The sequence below is a fragment of the Dromaius novaehollandiae genome, chromosome 1, assembly GCF_036370855.1.
Source record: "Dromaius novaehollandiae isolate bDroNov1 chromosome 1, bDroNov1.hap1, whole genome shotgun sequence".
Lineage (NCBI taxonomy): Eukaryota > Metazoa > Chordata > Aves > Casuariiformes > Dromaiidae > Dromaius > Dromaius novaehollandiae.
In genome coordinates this window covers 75014632-75033882 of record NC_088098.1, presented here as the reverse complement: position 1 = coordinate 75033882, position 19251 = coordinate 75014632, and the positions used below count along the sequence as shown (strand labels likewise).

Below are 19251 nucleotides of genomic sequence, written 5' to 3'. Positions count from 1 at the left end.
AGCTGAAATGAATTTGAATGAGAAATCCTGAGAATCTAGAAATTCTTATCCAGTTTCTTTTAAAGATGCACCAGCACATTCTTGAAACACAACGGACAATTTATCAGAACTCTTAAGAAGTCTAAAGTAGCTTACACTAAATACGAAGTACAGGCAGATCATTCCTGAGCGCAAGAAAAAAGTGTTACTTTTTAAAAAATGTGATGCCAAGAAGGTTAATTAACTGTATTCACTGAAGATACACTGGCATATTCAGAAAAGCGTTAGCACTGGAGATCCTTCTTTAAAACTCTTGCATCCTGTTTATCAGAGAAGTCTTTTAATGCAACTTTGACTGGGGTGTCCCATTGTCTTGCCACAGCTGCCACATATGATAAATGACCAGGTGATAGTCACAATTTTTCCATTATTACATACATTCTTCCTGACACTATGAAATACCCAGTACATCACCTTTGCAGATACTGCTTTGATTATTCCTCCACTTACCTGAAATTACTCTGAATAATGTTTCTAAACTAATGTCCCAAAATATTATGATCCATAATATTTTTTCCATTCTTCTAAGTCCCTTCACTGATCTGTACTGGCCCTTCCTGCTCTCGCCTTCACATTCCTCCTTTTTGCTTTTTAGACCATCTTCCATTACGTTCCCTGTTGCTCCTGATGAAGCCTTTACTGACTTCTGTATGGACCATTTTTCTGTTCTTTCTCACCCTGCAGAGTTTTCTGAGGTGTCTTCCTCTGCATCTACATGTTATCTTGGAGCAGTGTTATCCCCTCTCCCAGTTTAATTATATGTGAAGACTTAACTATTTAAGTCTCAACTCCTGACCTACTTCCTTCCCACTAATCTACACTTCAATACATGTTTCTGACATTTCCTGTGTGCTTCACAAAAACTAGGTGAACAAATACTAGGTGATTCTATCACCTAGTATGGAATTAAATTAAATTAGAATTAAAATTCTTGCCCATGTGCTGATTTTTTTTATTTCGATTTCAACTCTTTCTTTCCTGGCCTTCTCTAACTCATCCCTATCCAGTCTCTACAGCTATTTAAATACAGAGAGTAAACCTATATTCTCTGTTTATTGATTTGACTTTTGCCACCTACTTCTTTAGATCTATCCACCACTCACTAAGTTGAGTTAAATTCTTCTACGGTCCCAGGTAACTCTATTTCTGTCAAGTCCCAGAAGGGAAAAAACCCACCTTCAATTTCAGAAAATGTTAATGAAAGTATTGCAGAAGAAGGTGGTCTTAATAGAACTATTTATTAAAAACGCATGTAAAGTTGATATGAAACTTGTAGAATTGGGCTAACGTGCAACAATAAATAAATAATTTATAAGAATCCATTGAGCTGCTATGAGATTATGCAAGAAATCTGAGGGAGTAGTATAAATACACAGCAGTAACTTGATAAACTAGTTTATGGATTTTCATCTCAGGTTCCACTAACATGTCTGCTTTCAATTACACAAATGAAAAGCAAGAGTGGACATTTTATTGTAATCAGGGAAGAGCAAAATGTTAATGTCTGAAAATGGACTGTTACGAACAAATTCAACTGAAAACCAATTTCGAGATAGTACTCATATTCTAGAACTAGATTTTTTTGGTAGCATGTAAGTTTTAGCGAGATTTCATCTATGACTGCAGGCAAGAAAGCATATATTTAGTCCTTTACAAGGCCTACCTCCACCCAAATGCTTCTTATAAATTTACTGCTGCAAAAGCACATGTAAAAATCATAATCTTAAAATAAAACTCATTCCACAAAGTCAGTGGAACATTTTTTTATTACAAACTATAAGCTCACCCTGAATAGACACGTTTCCAGATGTTTAGTGAGTTAAACAGTGCGTGTAGTACCAAGACATGCCAAAGACGCAGCCAAAGGATGAACTGCTCATACACTGACTGGACATAACGATGTAAGTGAGTAAACCATCTTCTTCAGTAGACAGTAGTTCATATCAGAATAAAATAATTGTTAAAATAAAAATGTAATACTTACAGTAAAATGAAGCTGCATTATAAAATCTCTTATTCTCTTATTCTTGCAAAGAATGATGTGCATACCTATCTTGACATGCATTGGGCAGTTCCACTGAAGCCAACCCTTCTCCCTTTTCAGAATGAGGACTTTAACTAATGGATCCTGATGATTTGATGACTCGTTAGTACGGAAAATCAGCTAAGGAAAGGGACAGTGACAAGTTTATGCCCATAAATGTGTAAGTATCGCTGTCTTAGCAACTTGGCAAATGTATCATTACAGCACTTAGGTGATCCAGTCTTTGCCCCAAGCCTCATTATGCCAGTCATCACGCACACACAGGAACACAGGATCTGCCCCAAAGAGCCTGCAATTAAACACTATATCTCACAAGGTAATTACTTCATTTGCCTGCAAAGCACAGACGACCAAGTGAAATACTACAGAAAAATTATCTTACTTATAACACTTGTAATTACCAGTAATTACTACAGCATATTTACATCTCAGAAAAATATCTCACCTGAGTAAACCTGCAATTTTGAGAAATTAGTGTCCTAAATAAGGACCCTCAGCTGCTTTTAGGCATTTAAATCTGATTTTATCAAATCTATCATGTTCAAAATTTTAAGCATGTAGAAATCTCAATGAAATTAGAGAGTATGGATTTAAATTTGAAATTACAGACCTGATATACCTCTTATTGCCAAATTTGGCTATAATTTGTGCTAATCAAAAAATTAAAATCTGACCTTAAATAGCTATTTCCCCTTTTTTCCTTAAAAAATCCAGTCCAGAAGTTACGCACAAATGCTCATGGAACTTATAAAGTGCAATTATTTAGTGTCTCACAATAAGGGTAACTGCTTAAAATTGTTATGTTCACTCACTGCAATACATCAAAGCCATATTTCTTTCTAATGTACCCTGTTGCCTGAAAGAAAACAGAAGCTATTTGGGGATTTTTGCCCTAAATGTTGCATTCCTAGCCTTCTTTATTTTGTGCCTGCTTCTTTAAAACAACTGACTAAAATCTCTCTTTACCAAAAGCAAAATATGTCAAAGGATATCTGTGATGTGCTCTATAATATGAAAATTCAAGAGCTGAAATATTATGGCAATAACAAATGATTTACTTCATTGGCTTTTGTCTGCCATTGTTATGCCAAGGATTTTATTTATGTTCATATTTAGGACATATCATTACAAATGTATGTATAGAACATAGCATAATCAAGCCCCGATTCTGAATGGTCCCCTTTGGTGTGACTGTAAACCAAAAAGTCACTTATCTGTTAATTATGATAAGTTCATTATCACTATATGGAAAGTAGTTTCTTTGCCATATCTTATCAGTTAAAGTTTGACTGTAACACTCCACTGAAATAAACTAAATTAATACTCCTTTATATACAGCATTAAGGGTATAGGAAGAAAGTACACAGCATGGGAAGAGATGTCGTGGCCTAGATCCAAATCCCTGCTTCCACAAGCAACCACATCACACAGTGACATTCGTGTACGTCTTTAAAAAGCCCGTGTCCTCTACTTCGCTGCTCCTTCTGCTCCAATGAGATTTCAAGGAACAGCTGGTCTCTCTTTCGGTGTAGTTTAGCCCTCGGCAGATCAGACCCGCTCTCTCCCGCCTGCCGCTTCTAAGACCCGTCCACCTTCACGGGGCGTAAATGTAACCCGACTCCCCCCGCCGGCTGCATCCCCCGCCAACGGGACTTACCGGCGACGCGGGGCGGCAGCGCCGGCCGCGCTTCCCCAGTCCCGGGACGGCCGGCGGCCAAAGCCCGCAGCCGCCCCGCGCCCCCGCCGGGGGGCACCGCACCGCCCGGCCCGGCCCGGCCCGGCCCGCCGCAGCCCGGCCCCCCGAGGACCGACTCACCGTTTTGCAGGGGCAAAGTCCGTCCCGGCGCAGAGCTGACCTGCTCGGGGCGGCGGCGGGGGGCACCCGGGCGGCGGCAGTGCCAGCGGGCGGCTGCGGGACTGCCGGCGCACGCCACGCCTTTCTGCTCGCTTTAACGTGGCAGCGGCCCCTTACAACGTGCCGCGGACGTCTAGGGGCACGGGCGGGGGGCGAAACCCGGGGGAAAGCCCGCCGCCCTGTCCCCGTCCCGAGCGGGACCGGCCGCCGCCGCCCGCCCCGCGGCAGCGGGCTCGGCCGGGGCGGGCAGCGCGGGCGGCCGGCGAGGCGCCCGCCGCCACCGGCCTCCCGGCCAGGCGGGGCTGCGCCGGCGCCCCGCAGCCCTCCGCAGAGCCCGGGGCCCCGCGCCGCCCGCGCCGGCGCTGGGGAGCGCGGGGCAGCCGGCGCCGCGGCGCCGCTGCCGGCACTTACCTTGCCCCGGGAGCGGAGGCACCAGCGCCAGGAGCAGGAGCAGCCGCAGCGGCCGGGCCCCGCCGAGGTTGTCCATGGGCCGCCCGCAGCTCCCCGCCGGCGGGAGCGCTCGCAGCGAGCGGGGGCTTGGCTCTCCTGCAGCGTCCGGTGGGCTCCCCCCTTTTTGCTTCCTCGCTTGCTGCTGCTGCTGCTGTTTCTGATGTTATCCCAGCCGCCTGAGACCGGTTGGAAAAGAGCGTGCAGGAACCCCCCACTCAGTGGGCTTTACAAAGATTTAATTCACTGCCTACCCGGTTAATTATACAGCCTGCAAGTGCTTAGCAGAACGGAGCCGCCACCGCAGCTTGGAGGCAGAGACCCTGTTGCTTCTGGTACCCCTACTCTCTCCCCGCCACCCCCACACACGCTGTAAAAGTGACTCCCTTTAGCTCGGAAAACTTTACAGATACTCAGCATGAACCTAGGGACGGCCTGACTGCTCCTGTGAAAGGGAAATGTAGCAAATTCTCTCGATGCCAAGAAGGAGAAAGCCACAAACAAAAGGAAAGCGGAGCAAAACAAAACAAAAGAAACCACCTAGCAGAGAAGGAAAGGTTTAACCTCTGGAGGGGAGATTTTCAAACCCCGTTCTTGATCTTTCCACGGATTTTACTCCAATCACAACTCTTGCCAATAAAAAGGGTTTTAAAAAGGAAGGATATTTTGGAATCTTTCAATGAAATTCACTGCAAGAAAATGTCCCTTCCTTCCTCCCTCCACCCTTACAAAATCAGGATGAAAACTGCAACCCAAATGAGATGGTCAGCTCTGCTCTGCCCACCCCCTCACCCCCCTTTCTTTTTTTTTTTTTTTCTCTCTTTAACCGCCTTATCTTATTTAAACAGGAACACAAACACTGATAGTGGTCAAAGGAAGACCTAGAGTTGAAAGCACCCAGTTGGCTATGTTGTTGCCAAGATCTTTAAGATAACATGGGAGATAATATTTGCAGGCAAATGCACGAGGAAACAAATGGGGACGGAATCGCCCCCTCTGTACTTTGCCCTCAGTTTTACTCAGATAAGCAGTTGGAAGCTTGTATTTACTGGTACTAGTTGTGCCACATGGACTCTGACTGGACTATTTATCTTGTAACTACTCAGTAACTTAACTTTTGAATATCTCTCCTCAAAATGTCCAACTGGACAAAGTATTTAAGACACCAAGAGTTGAAAGCATGCATGTTCTCTCTGCATTTGGTTACTTGCTCTTTTCCTTTTTTTAAACAAGAACTGAAAACTGGTCATATGGCACTACACTAAGGGTCCATCTAGCCCAATATCCTGTCTTCAGCAATGATCACAAGTGGTCTCCAAAGGAACAGTAAGAACAAGGAAAGCATGTATGATAATTCTCCCACCTATTCTCCCAGCCTCCCGCTACTTTCAGTTTGGGTCATTTCCTCAGGGGGATGTGGTTTCTGTGTATTTAGTAGCTCACAGGGAATTTCTATTTCAGGTATTTATCCAGTCTCCCCATGAGATCTTGTAAACTGTTTTTATCCACAGTATGGCAACAGGTTTCATGGCTCTACCAGCAACTGTGTGAAGAGCCATTTCCTTTTGTTCCCTTTGAACCTGGCTCCATCCGCCAACGTATGAGGACTCCTAATTCTGCCATAGGAAGAAACATCAAAGAACTGACCCCTATCCACACTCTTAATACCATCATCATGTTCTACCAAAGTCATCCTTTTTCCACTGCTGTTTCCTTTTCCAGATTTTTTTGTTTTGTTTTGTTTTGGGGGGGGCAGGTGGGAAAGGGGAGGAAGGGTGGAGGTTTAGTTTTACTTAGGGGTCTTTTTTGCCTCCTTTCACATACACAAACACATCTGTCCTTCTGTCTCTTCTTTAAATGGCCTCAGTTTCAAGGAACTTATATCAGTTACAGTGGGACCTTGGAGTTTCACTAAAACCTCCAAGCTACAGATTTCACGTATTGGACAGCTGCAAGAGGCAACTAACAAAGATCACACCTTGTCTACAGTTTATACCAGCTTAACTGAACTGTTGCAATCCCCTCTATAGAAACCTTGGATTCAGTTCAATAGTGGCTTATTTCACTTTACTTTAAACCCATGCCTAATTGATTAAAGGTAAATAGAAAGAAGTGCACCAGTTTGACTAAATCAGTGTAAAGTCACACGTAATAGCTTGTCCACACATGATGTTACCCTGATTAACACCATCTGTGGACTTTCTTATTCCAGAGTAAGAATTCCTTGTTCCTGTTTAGTTTGCCACCACAAGCTGTTTACCAGAAATGAGGCAAATTCAAGTAACAGTTTAAGAAATATTTCTAGCAACCATCATAGCTATGGTCATCTGGAGATTAGATAATATTTTTTTCCTTTTTATTTTTTGCATAATATTAGTATGCATTTCCAGTATAAATTGGCACTCTCACCTGCAATCAGATTTCAGTGGCCTCGAATACATGTGATTCTAATTACTGACCCCAGCTTTGTAGTGAGCTAAGCCATGCACTTAGGGCTCAATTCAAAGCTCATGGAAGTCAATGGAAAGTAAGGGCTTATGAGCAGGAACATTTTGCATAATCACATTTTTTCTTACGTCTGTTTGCAAAGGCCCTGTAATCCTTTGTGTAGCTTTTAAAACAAACAAATTCTTTAATGAGGGTTTTATTTTTACTTCAGAAGAATAAAAATCATTTGCAGAAGCTCAGATTAATGAGTAATGACAGCATAACAAATCATTGCACAAGTCATTTCCAAGGGTCTTGTTCAGAGTAGATACACGCAAGTAGATTGACAAAGAATTTAGAATTACTCTAACAAATCCATTACCATCTATGGCAGCAGGTTCACATTTGTCATTTCACTACTCAGTTTTATGGGAAAAGGAATTCTTGAAATGGCCTGAATAAGTCTATATAGGGACGTTAACCTCTGCCTAGCGAGGCAAAGTGGCCCCATAGTCCCAGCTGTTATGCCTCTCAGCTTCTCTGTTTTAATGCAGATCCCAAATCCTGCTTTCTTTTTTTTTTCCTGCTGCCAATCTGTCCCAGACATTGAGCAAAACAGAGGGAAAGGAAATTGCTGCAACTTCCCTGTTTTCAGGTAGGACGTTGCAAGGACGAAAACAAATTGACCCAGAAATGAATTCTATTCACAGCTACTGAAGGGAAACTCCTTGACTCCTATGGCAAAAAATGAAGCTATGTACTGGCTGTTGTTAAAGAAATGTGTCACGCTAAAGATGCATAGAAAGAACTCTTTCTTTTCCCTTCTCAATAAGAAGAATGCTCCACTCACTGCTAGGGACACACAAGAAAGCCCATGCAGATCTTACGATCTGCTACCATAAAAATTAGATCCCAGACTCTACAGTGTGCAAGTCCATAGCTTTTGGAGTACAGATGATCCACTCAGCTTAGCTCTAAACCTTAGTATGAACAAACTACAATTGGCCTTCAGCTTTTTTCTTGGAGAAAACACTACTTGGATCCTTTCTAAATTTTTTAAAAATGAAGAATTATAATTAAAACCTTATCTTTCCAAAAGGCAAGCAGCAACAATAGTGTCACATAATCATTTTAATATTGGAAATTTTGGACATTTTTAGTATTTAGTATTAGAAATAAGTGTACAGGTACCATTCTGATTATGTAGCCTGACCTTCTGAATAGTAGCTTTCTCTTCTGATTGAACTAGAGCATGCCTTTTACAAAAAAATCTATGCTTAACTTTAGAGTTTTCAGAGATGAAGGATGCAACACAATCCTTAGTCGTTATTGTAAATGGCAAATGGCATGACAGGTAACAACATGCTCCTTATTTTGAGTCTAAATCAATCTACTTTAGCTTTTTACAGATCTCTGGGCTTGTGTTACTGTCATTGTGTACTCAGTGCTTTATACACCATCAGTGAACATCGAAGTACCTCAGGGTAATGTAGCTCATGGACACTTCATGTGCACCTAGCATGTCCTTGTTACAATTACCATAGAATAAAATCTCCCCTCAGATAAATCAGTTTGCACCCCAAGCCCAGGTTCATCCTTGTTCTCAAGTCCAAAACTATGGACTGCCCACACCAAATAGACGACAGCCTGAATTGTGCCAGGGCCAACATTAGTGAGAGAAGGTGAGGGGACTGTGATCCTGCTCTCTTCCCTGGTGTATCCCAAACTGTGCCTCTGAGCCTAGTCAAGACGGTTGACCTGGCCACCACCTTGGATCCTATCTGGTTTACGACAGTAGCCTATAGCTAATGTCAGGCAGAGAGGCTGGCTCAGGACTTTCTAGAAGAACTACAATGTGTCAGCTAAAATTTATAACCATCCTAAATTTGGATTGCTCTTTATATAACCATATATATACACATATACATGTATATATTAACACATATAATGCAGATGCCAATAACCCAACCCTCCTGTACCATACGGGTAGCAATTACAGATGCTTGTACAGATCCAAACCAGGGAATATATTTGGGCCTTTTGACTCAAATACCTGGAGACTACTAGAAGAGGCTCAGCTTACTTTATAGAGCTTTCCTTGCATATACAAACCCCTTCTCTGCTAGACTGATCTTTTCTTCTTTGTATGGATCAGTCTATAAATACCAAGGCAGAATTTAACATTTTTTTGTTGAATATTCCAGAATGGGACCCATAACCCTGAGCCCTTTTCAACGTCCCTGCTTCTAAGGGATTTCAGTTTTAACCCATTTTTCAGTTTGTGCCCACTGTGTAAGTGTTGCACATATTCTCTTTTATTTGCTGTCTGATTAAGAAAAAATATATCTATCTTGGACACTCAAAACAGGCAATGGTTTTCTATTAATATGTATAGGGTCTGCTTCTAAGACAAGGAGGAGTTTATTGGGGAATAAAGGAATGCTTTGATGATCCATGCCACTTCCGTTGTGGTGTTATTTGTAGAATTCAGGGATAACTCAGCCTGACATTCATGAGGTATTTCCTGCTTCTCCTTCTAGAGATGCATCCTAGCAGTCTCTCAGATCTCCCCCTTCCCATAAATTCCCTCTCTCCTTCCAGACTCTCTCATGTCGCAGCAGACAGAGCTAGTTTTATGTGTGAACAGCCAAGGCATTTGCCAGGACCTGAGGCCTAGGAAGACTGGGCTCCGTTTGGGCAAGCTGGATAGCAGTGTGAGTCATGCACATATGGGTCAGAGGGGACAATGGCATATGCCTTATACTCTGCTTGGGGCCCCCACAAATCTAACAACAGCAGAGATCAGTCAGTCTTTTAGTTGCAGTATCTCCAAGGGTCTCTTAAATTTGTCCATCAGGATCTCTGCCAATGGTTATTTTCACCATTCAAACAAAAATAAAATCTCATTAGAAAGGGTGGAGAAAAGCCATCAATAAAGTAAATGGCTATTCTGGCAAAAGGCCATTTTCTTTCCTGACATCCCTGATAAATTTGAGCTCCATCTGTGTCAAACAAAACTAATATCCAAGTATGTGACCAAATGATCTTTGTGAAAAAGAAAATATGCAAGTGAATATAAGACATTTCAGGTTTGCATAAATAAAATTCCAGAGTCTGTTGTATCCAACCACTCAAAATCAGGAGCACACAGTCTTCTGCAACATTTCCTAATGGTCACTTAAAATCTGCTTCATTCAATGTTATTTCATTATCATATTATTATTTTGCCATATTATTTACAGATGGTTTTACATAAGTCTAATAAGGAAAGAAGCCATCCTATCCATCTGCAGGCAGCCTGAGCTCTGCCAGAAAATTCTTATCAGAAAAAAAATGAGATTTAAACTCATTATAATGTAAGGAGCTAGTCAGCAGAAAAAAGGTATTAACACTGATAAAACTCTACAGTGAATTCATGTATACTGGATTCCCTCTTTTTTTTCCTCACCCTTCACAGACACTTTCTCTAACAGAGGTTCCTAAACATTATTTACCCATGTACCACCTCTTCTAGGCTTTACAGCCTTCGGCTGTGATATCTTCGTCCCAGGAACCCAAATCATCTCTGGTGGCCTGATGCTAAAAACACATGTTAATAATATTATGCACAAGCAGTGGGGCTTGCATTTACACAATGCTTACACAATTCTAAGTGCTGGCTGTGGGAGGACACCTTAATAAGTTTAAGTTATTGTAGTGTAGCAAACTGTTTGGAAGGAAAAAAAAATATAAATTTACCATATTTTCTGGCACGCTTCTACACAAACCAGCTGACATCTGGGATATGCAAAGCTGCTGGACACTGCCTCTTAATTGGAAGGCTGAACTGATCAGAATTTCTGTGGAAGGCTGCAAAAGGAAAATAAATAGATTACCCCTATTAAATGAACCCTAATGGGTTAAACTGTTCCATGCTACATGCACCCTGTGGCTCCCAGGTCTCAGAACAGACATTTTCATTTGTTACTACATCATTAGCCACAACCTGTGTAGATAAGGAGACTGGCTCAGAGTCTTTGGAAGAGAGCTGTAGTATACTTTTAGTTTTACATAAAAATCAAGTTTTCTGTCTGTCAGGGGACTACTCTGAGGCTCCTTTATTAACTCCTGCCAGAGCTCTGGAAGCAGAGCTAGCAACAGAATTTAGGTTCCATCTAAAAAAGTCCCAACCAACTAGCCCTGTACTACTGATTCTATTCCAGTAACCCCTTTTCTCCCATTTTTCTCTTTATTTCTTTTGACTGCCATCTCACAACTGTTGTCACATCTAGTCATAGATGTTTGGACTGGCTCAATGAGATATTCCTGCTGAAAGGGAAGAACAATCCTATCACTAAATGCAATTTACTTTGTATAAAAAGAGAATATGACATAGAGACAAACAGCAGCAACTCATACTAAAAGGGAGGTAAAACAAAAATCCTCAGTCTACTTTCAAAAAACGTACCCCCCTGCAAAGTCCCAACCATTCAGGAATTAATTATCCACGAGAAATGAGGCCTACTAAACAGCAAGTTTGAGCAGACTTTAACAGAGGTTCTGTTTCCAGCTCTTCGTCTGACTTATGAGATGGCTTTTGGCAAGATATTTTACCTCTCTGTACCTCATTTTCTCTATGTATACAAATAACGTGATTTGTAAAATGTTTGAGATCCATAAAATAAAACAAACTGCAGAAGAGTTAGCTGTTATTAACTAGCAACTCCGAGTCATTAACTTCCCATTAACATAGTATGAAATAATTCAGGCCAATTTTAGCTTAACTTCTATTTCTCCTATTTAAAAGCAGCATCCTATATAGTCAACTATATTAGAATAATGTAAGAGTTCAGAATAGGTCTCATATTCCTTTTTCTAAACTTAGAAATGTACAGACATCCAAATTTCCTGCTGAATGCCAGATAGTACATTTGCTTTGATAGTTATTCCACAATTTGTATTTTACTTCTGAAACATTCTGCAAGCATACAGCCAGTCAGTAAGAGGATATAACTTGCACATGTAAGTAGTAACTTCAGTGCAAGTCACAAAACAGGATTCATGTAAGATTTTAGATTTCCCATTAAATGAGTTTCTCTCTCTCTGTATCCAGGAGTAAAATAAATTGTGTCTTAAGTCTTATAAAGCAGATACCTAGTAAGAAAAGCCTTTTCAGAATTACTAAAATTAATCCAGAAAAAAGAAGGGTTTTTTATGTGTAGCTTTCACTTTTTCCCCTCAGTTTATGCAATACACTGTATTTAATAGCTCTGCTAAAGACGAGTGAAATCTTGGCTCTGTGGAAATCATTGGCAAAATTCCCGCTGACTTCAGTGGGGCCAATACTGCTGTTAACTCTTCCCTACAAAGAAAATCAAGATTGCCTAAGAGACTGACCTGCCTCTGTCAAGATGTAGACTGTCTACAAGTTAAAGGGATCTTGTACAATAACTGTTATTCCTGAGAATTTGCCAAATCCTTAAGACAAAACTAGTATCATAAATTATGCCCAAGCTTTTACCCTAGATTAAAACATATCTTCTCAAGTTATAAATCAAAGCATCTCTAACTATGCAGACTTATATCTTCAACTGTTTTCACTGACAGTTCTGTTTTTATACAAATTCTGAAGTTTATTCTCAGTTTTAGGAAAAAAACAAGCTTCTTAACGAACACTGATGAAATATTTTGTCCTTGGGTCTGCCTTTTCACTATAAATACAGTAAAATACACAAAATTCAGTGACACATTAGTGTATTATTTTGGATCTTCTGAAGTTCTTCAGAATGAAGGATGATTTAAATATGCATTTATAGCAGGGCATTCATTACTGTGCTTGGTAAGTTTCAGCTTTTGTTCCCATCCAAAAATAAAGATGACTTTGTCATCTGAATAGAAAACCACTCAAAGGACATCCACACTCCGAGTAAGGAAATACGCAGATAAGACTTCCACACCTTCCATCAAACACTGAGCAATCTACTTCTCTGAAGTTTCTACACTCGTTTAGTTATTTCTCACAATGTGCCTTGCTCCTCACATCTTTTCTAAGAATAGTTTTAATTCTGCAAGTAACTGCCACTGAAGTAAATTGCAATATTCCTGTTCGAATACTGTAAGACTTGATCCCATGAGACAGCATGTAGTCTGATTCCAATATAGCAAAACACTTCATCATTTTTTTAATAGTCTTACTAACTTCAGTGGGATTACTCACACACCTTAATTTATGTATGCCCTTAAATTCTTTACTGAACTGGGTTATATAAAGTGTCCTCAACAGAAATGCTCACCCATGCTTTTCATTTTCTAAAGTATATGTTGGGGAACCTTAGTCTTTCACTACTATTTCTCAAGTGCAATTTAAAAGTTAACGTTTGCCAGACTCCATCATGGGACTAAAGAATCTTTTTCATATACATGGTACCCATGCCTCCTTCTGTATTTTCTGGCAGCCCACGCAATTTGAGGTCCTTTTGACTTCATTTGTTGTTACAGCAATCTATTTCCTTTTATGGAAACACCATTCTTACTAGAAATGTCTATGTATTGCCTTTCCTGTTTTGCTACTCTGTTTCTAGTAAGAAAATTCTTGCTGAAGCTCCTAACCTTTTCACTGCTCCACTTCTATTCAACTCAATATTGAAGAATAGAACATAATAATGTCAGCATTGCTGTCTAAAACTGACCATAGATTTTGAAAAGGTGTCAACTGACCAGTCCATTTCTCTGATCTTCTGAGTTTGATTCAACTGTGAAGGAGGCAATCGATGTTTTCCTTTTTAAAGAGCTAGCTAGCTTGTCATTGAGCTTTTCTTCAGAAATGTCTTAGAGGTCAAGGATGTGTTCACTTACACACAAGAGTATGTGTTTGTATCTCAGGAAAGTATATCCCATATTAACTTTAATCTGTAGTTAGCAGAGCTAACTACAGAAGTGAAGATACAGCAGCATGGACTTTCATGCTTTCATGTGGGCTACAGAAGCTCACTTGGCATGATAGGCAAATGCGCAGGTTGCTAGCTTTTACTTAAGTCCATGCTGTCACATCGTCATGACTATTGTTCATTGCATTAGCTAAATTTTAGCATGCTTATACACAGCACAATCATTCCCTTATTTGATTACATAGACATTAGCTGTATTTTTGTATACTGCTAGAATAACTGGCATTGTGGGATCCCATTTTTGAGACAGGCCTCTAGATGTTGTCTTGCTATAAATAGTAACTACTACTAATAATGGTATATTTACTTGCAATAAATACTAAGGGAAAAAACATTTTGATGGCAGCCTAAAGAATTCCTTTCATCTGTTCTCTCTTCTTACATTCCATGCTCCTCGTTGTACCATGTGCTTAATATTCACCTTAGGTGCTAGTTAAAATACTGGAGCTTTAGCTGTCAAAGCAGCTAGCAGCTTCACATAAGATTGGGAGTTTCTAAGATTGAATATTAACTAGAGTTCTTTCTTGTTGGAAGGTCAAGACTGCTCTTATGAGCTTAGCCAGGATGGACATGAGACTCTACTGTGTAAGTGATTGTCCTTGCTATTTATGCTGGCAGGTTAGCTAGGCCAAAAAAGTACTTATCAGAATGATCTTTGCAATAGTTACACTGCTTTCAGCATGGGGTCTTTTGAGCTAATAGCAAGTATTCATAGTATATTCCAAATGTTCTCCTAAGATCTTAGGTCCTACGTGGCCCTTAGGTCCAGACACTTAAAAGACATGAGAATCTCAAAATACTTCTTTCAAAATTGATACTTTTCACTAGTGTAGGTCCTAGAGAAAATTTCTCTCATATCTGTGAAAAACCATCTATATAGCTTTCATTTAAGAATACAGCCAAAGGACAAGTCTTTTGTACGTTTCCTCCCTTTCAGGTTGTTGCTGTTTTAAACATTTCTGACCTAGTATTCTTTGCTTCTTTGTTGTTCTTTTCCTTTGCAGCCATGTTGATGACATCTTTGGCTGTCACAGTATACGTAATGATTTATGTCTGTCCCGTGTAACACTGTTCCAAATTCGTACCTTTTTTAGAATATGAGAAAATAATCATCAGTCAATGTGAGTTTGCCTGGCCCATATTTTCCTCACTTTGTCCTACTTTGGGTTTTGGCATTGCTATTCACTACCTAGGTTGTCTTTTCTTTGGGGCCATTCTCATGGTGCTCCTCTCTATCATTTCAGATTCAAATGAAAATAAAATGAATAGCTGTTTTCCATTGTACATAGGACAGTGGATTAATATTTCCTATGCAATGGGGGGTTTGCTGCTGTCACTATAGCATGTATAATTACATTTATACAGCCAATTATTTAAGTGCTATTAGTTACCACAAGAACAGGGTATGTATTTTCTGGAACACACACACACAAAAAAGATCATCTACATAAAATTTACTTAAATTACCCCCTTCTCTTTCAACCCTAAAACACATGAAAAGTACATGTAATTATTTGTGAAACATAACAAAAATGCTAAGTTTGAGCATATATTTATTTGTGTGTTTGTTTGTTTGTTAGCTTGTGTATTTATGCATGTGCGTGTGCTTTTATATTTTTATTTTTAGATATATATATATATATATATATATATATATGTATTTTTATATTGGCCTGGTTTATGGTTCAACACATACACAATTCCAGCTGAAATGCATGGGAGGTTAATGTTCAGTTTTTCTCAAAATGAACAATTCTTGTTTAAAAAATCATTTGTACATTTCAGCGAGTTTTTCATGTTTTTGCCTTAGGACTTCTGCACTCCAGCCATAATTTCAGGGAAAGTCTGAACAGCTACCTAGTCTAAAAAGGCATCCATGGCATGAAGAAAAACAGACGTGATATCATAACCAAAAATGCAAAGGCTGCATAAATATATATGTCAAGATTCTCTACTGTGTAAATCCACATGGCTCCATCAATTTCAGCTAAACTATGCCAAATTATAATAGATGAGGATATTGAGCTATAGCAACAAAGGAGTTATAGCATCCTACATATGTCTGTATATCTATATGTAGGATAGGAAGTTTACTAGTGTTTCTTCAAAGATAGTCCAGTTCATCTCTTTTTATCAAAAAGAAAAAAGAAAAAAAGGCTTTTTAGAAATCCTAGCCAAAGTTTTGAAACTTAGACTTGGAAGAATACCAATCACCATAAAATCAGACCTTTAACACATCATGGTATAAAGCACTACACTTAGCTGTAATACTTAAAAATATTCTGACACTCCTTGTAAAATCAAATATAGGACTTGGATTTAAAGTTCTTTCTGTTATTACATTTCCCGTCTCCCTTTTTATGTCTTTTTTTCAGAGTCAAAATTTCTTAAAGCCTCTGCTTTTAATGAAAGAAAATCTGGTCCCAGATGTCACTAATTGGGAACAGGTTAGTGGAGAGATTTAAACAGAGATGCCTGAAGTTACAATTCATCATGTGGGATCTGACAACAGCCTATTTCACTAGGCTCTTTCATTTAGTTTGTACAATAATAAGCTTTAACTAGTACCATGCAAAACACAGAGGATACATTTAAGTAGGAAAATTACATTAATATAGGTCTTTCTAAATACTATTAGTGTTGCAATAGACTATATACTGCTTTAACATACCCTTTTTATCCATAGGTTTGGCATATGCACATACTGAAAATGAAATCCATTAATCAAAGTATTTTGTTTCTCATATCAGAAATGCTGTTTCTTAACTTTTGACATTTTAATAATAATTTTAAATTGAAGGAGTTAAACATCTTTCAGTAGATCATTAGCTAAAGAAAATTTCTTAAGTGCATTTTCTGTAATAAACAAGATATTTGGAGAGGGAAGGAGGAGTAGAGGGAGTTGTGGTTAGTTATGATGTAGAACTGGTTTTGCTGCTGGAATCAGCAGGAATTTTGCCCTTAATTTCAACAGTAGAAGGATCAAGCTAACTACGTTAAAGCTAAATTAAACAAATCAGCACAAATACTTACTGCCCACAGGGTTAAAAAAGGCCATACACAATTTGAAATCCAGTTTTTCAAAAAATAAAGACAGGTAATTGCAAATAATCAAGACTTTTTGTACATATATATATACAACAGTCCAAAGTCCACTGAAGTCAACTGAAAACTCTTATGGATTTCAGCAAAGTTTGTATCACGCTTACTGTCTGCTAATTATGTAATCAAGTAAGATGCTAGCACTGGTACCCAATTAAAAATGTTAAATTAGTATTTATAAGGCTTCTTTTCTACAATACAATGTAACAATGTAATTGAATATTATTTGCTGCATACTCCAAATTACTGTATTTTGTAAGCCTTGTTAATCGTCCTGCATCTCATGTTAGTCATTAATGCTAGTACTAATTGCGAGTAAGGCAAAATAACAGTGTATTTTTTTTTCTTCATTTTCTTTGCCTTGTCTCAAATGACTACGCAAGTGTCTGGGCAAAAGTTAGGTCTAGTGAAGTCTATAGCAAAATTCTCCTTGACTTCATTGGAAATAGGCTCCAGTCCAAGTTACGTGAAACATTTTACGTTGCAGAGATCAGCAACTCTGTCCTCCAAAGTAAATGAAAACTAGCAGGCATTTGGCATGTACACATATATTAATCAACTGTGTATTTGTTATTCCCAGATACCACTTATTAATGTGTAAAAGCTCTTTACTCTTAATTTCATAGTCTTATGAATATTAAAATGTGTATTTGCATACGGCACTTGAGCTACAGAGGTTCTAAAAGAAAGGTTTTAAATAGTGAGATTCAGTTTTCTTCTTTGAGATTGTTTTTTATTGCCAGATTCTTTGCTCACTCTAATTATTTTGATATGCAATACTAGAAAATCTAACTTTCTTTCCCATTATACTACAGTCTTTGCTCTTGCTGACATACTCTGGTGTATTCTGGGAGTCAGATAGTCACGATTTAGGATGGTGTAATTCCTTGGGGACCCTCAGCCTCAGAAGAAGGGAAGGTGGGATTTAAAATTGAATTTTGACAAAAATTGAGTTTCCTTTTAAATGAATGGTGATGAAAAATTTTCAGTTAGCTTTATTAGCAACTGGCAGCTGCACCTGAATTCAAACATGGAGTCCCTTTCCGTCATTTTAAAAGGATTCTTTAATCTTTCTGCTCATTCAATCCCTGGCTTATTTAATGGGTTCTTATAAAGGCTCAAAATAGATGAGCTCAGCAGGTCTAGTAACGTAGGCGAAAGGGAGAGAAGCAGGCTGCCTGCTTTTTATCACAAGTGTGTGAAACACACAAGAAAGCTCACAAGCATGTTTTCATCAGTATGTCTCACTGGATATTTCAAGACCTTGAAGGAAGTTTTCAAAGTACCTCGAGCTCCGAACGTCATGTCTTCAGCATAGAGAAAAGAAAGATTATAGGAATTCCCATATCTACCTTTTATTACATTATGTATCCATACAACCCCCACACCATACTGGGACAGAAGCAGGCACATAGATGTTCTTAGGACATGCCACAAACTGGCGAGAAGACTTATAGCAAATCTTGTACCCAGGACTCCTCACGTTACAAAATGCCCAAGTAGCAACATCACTACAAACTGAGGGCTGCAATTTTTTTTCCTGAAGAACTGGAGCAGACAAGGACCTACATAAAGCTACTCCACTCACACGAGACTGTACATATATACAGGCAATATGACCAAAACTGGAAATATATGAAGTACTGCTATTGGAAGGGATACCCAGACGTATCCAGCATAACCAGTGGCCAGCGTATTAGAGTTAGTAATGCAATACAGTAAGCATTGCAATTCAGTGCAATAGAAGCAATTGATGAAAGCACTTCTGCTGTACTACAACCCGTGGGCTTCCCTTCCAGCTCTGTGACTGTTGTATGAAGTCTGTAAGGATCTAGCAGGTTCTCGCTTGAGGAGCTAGGAGAAGCAGTACACAATTTTATCGTGGAATTAAGAAGGGTCAGAATGAAAAATTATATCTGGAGGCAAAAAGGTACAAATGTTACTTCTGGTTTTATGATGTCCATTGTGTGCTCAAAGCATTTAACAGTAGTTATGACTTGTACATTAAATTTATTGTGGAAATTAAATGCAAACAGTGAAATCATCATGAGAATGAAAATCCGCCATATAACATTTCTGCAGTTCTCTCAATTGTCTGGAAGACCAAAGAAGCAAAAGACTGTAACATCCTGTAGTAATTTAAATGCAACTTCTTTGTTTGTACGTACTGGGTCTCCTTTCACACAGCCAGTTTGGCTTTCCAATGAGGAAGAGGAAAAATAAACCTCCTATGCTGATCAGAAATATAATTTTCAGACTACATTTGGTTCATAACAGAAGACATGCACACAGACACAGGTCTCAAATCTGTTCTACAGGGCTAAAGAAAACAAGATAATGCAAGTTCTGCTGTAGTCTTTAAAACTTGCATTGCTCGAAAACCAGCCATTTGTGACTGCTTTAGAATATGA

The 19251-nt window shown here is 39.2% G+C and overlaps 1 protein-coding gene across 4 annotated transcripts in view; it reads right to left on the bottom strand.

Moving 5' to 3' along the window:
- Positions 1–5091, bottom strand: part of FBLN1 (fibulin 1) — an 80182-nt gene extending 75091 nt beyond the window's left edge. The window contains exon 1 of one of the 4 annotated variants that reach the window (XM_064517009.1): positions 4350–5091. In XM_064517009.1, the coding sequence (XP_064373079.1) occupies positions 4350–4425 (76 nt within the window). In that variant the 5' untranslated portion in view covers positions 4426–5091. Of the gene's footprint in view, positions 1–3740; positions 3872–3899; positions 4239–4349 lie in introns of those variants that run through there. The other 3 variants (XM_064517004.1, XM_026114022.2, XM_064517026.1) reach the window with 3 other exon arrangements.
- Positions 5092–19251: the final 14160 nt, after the last annotated feature.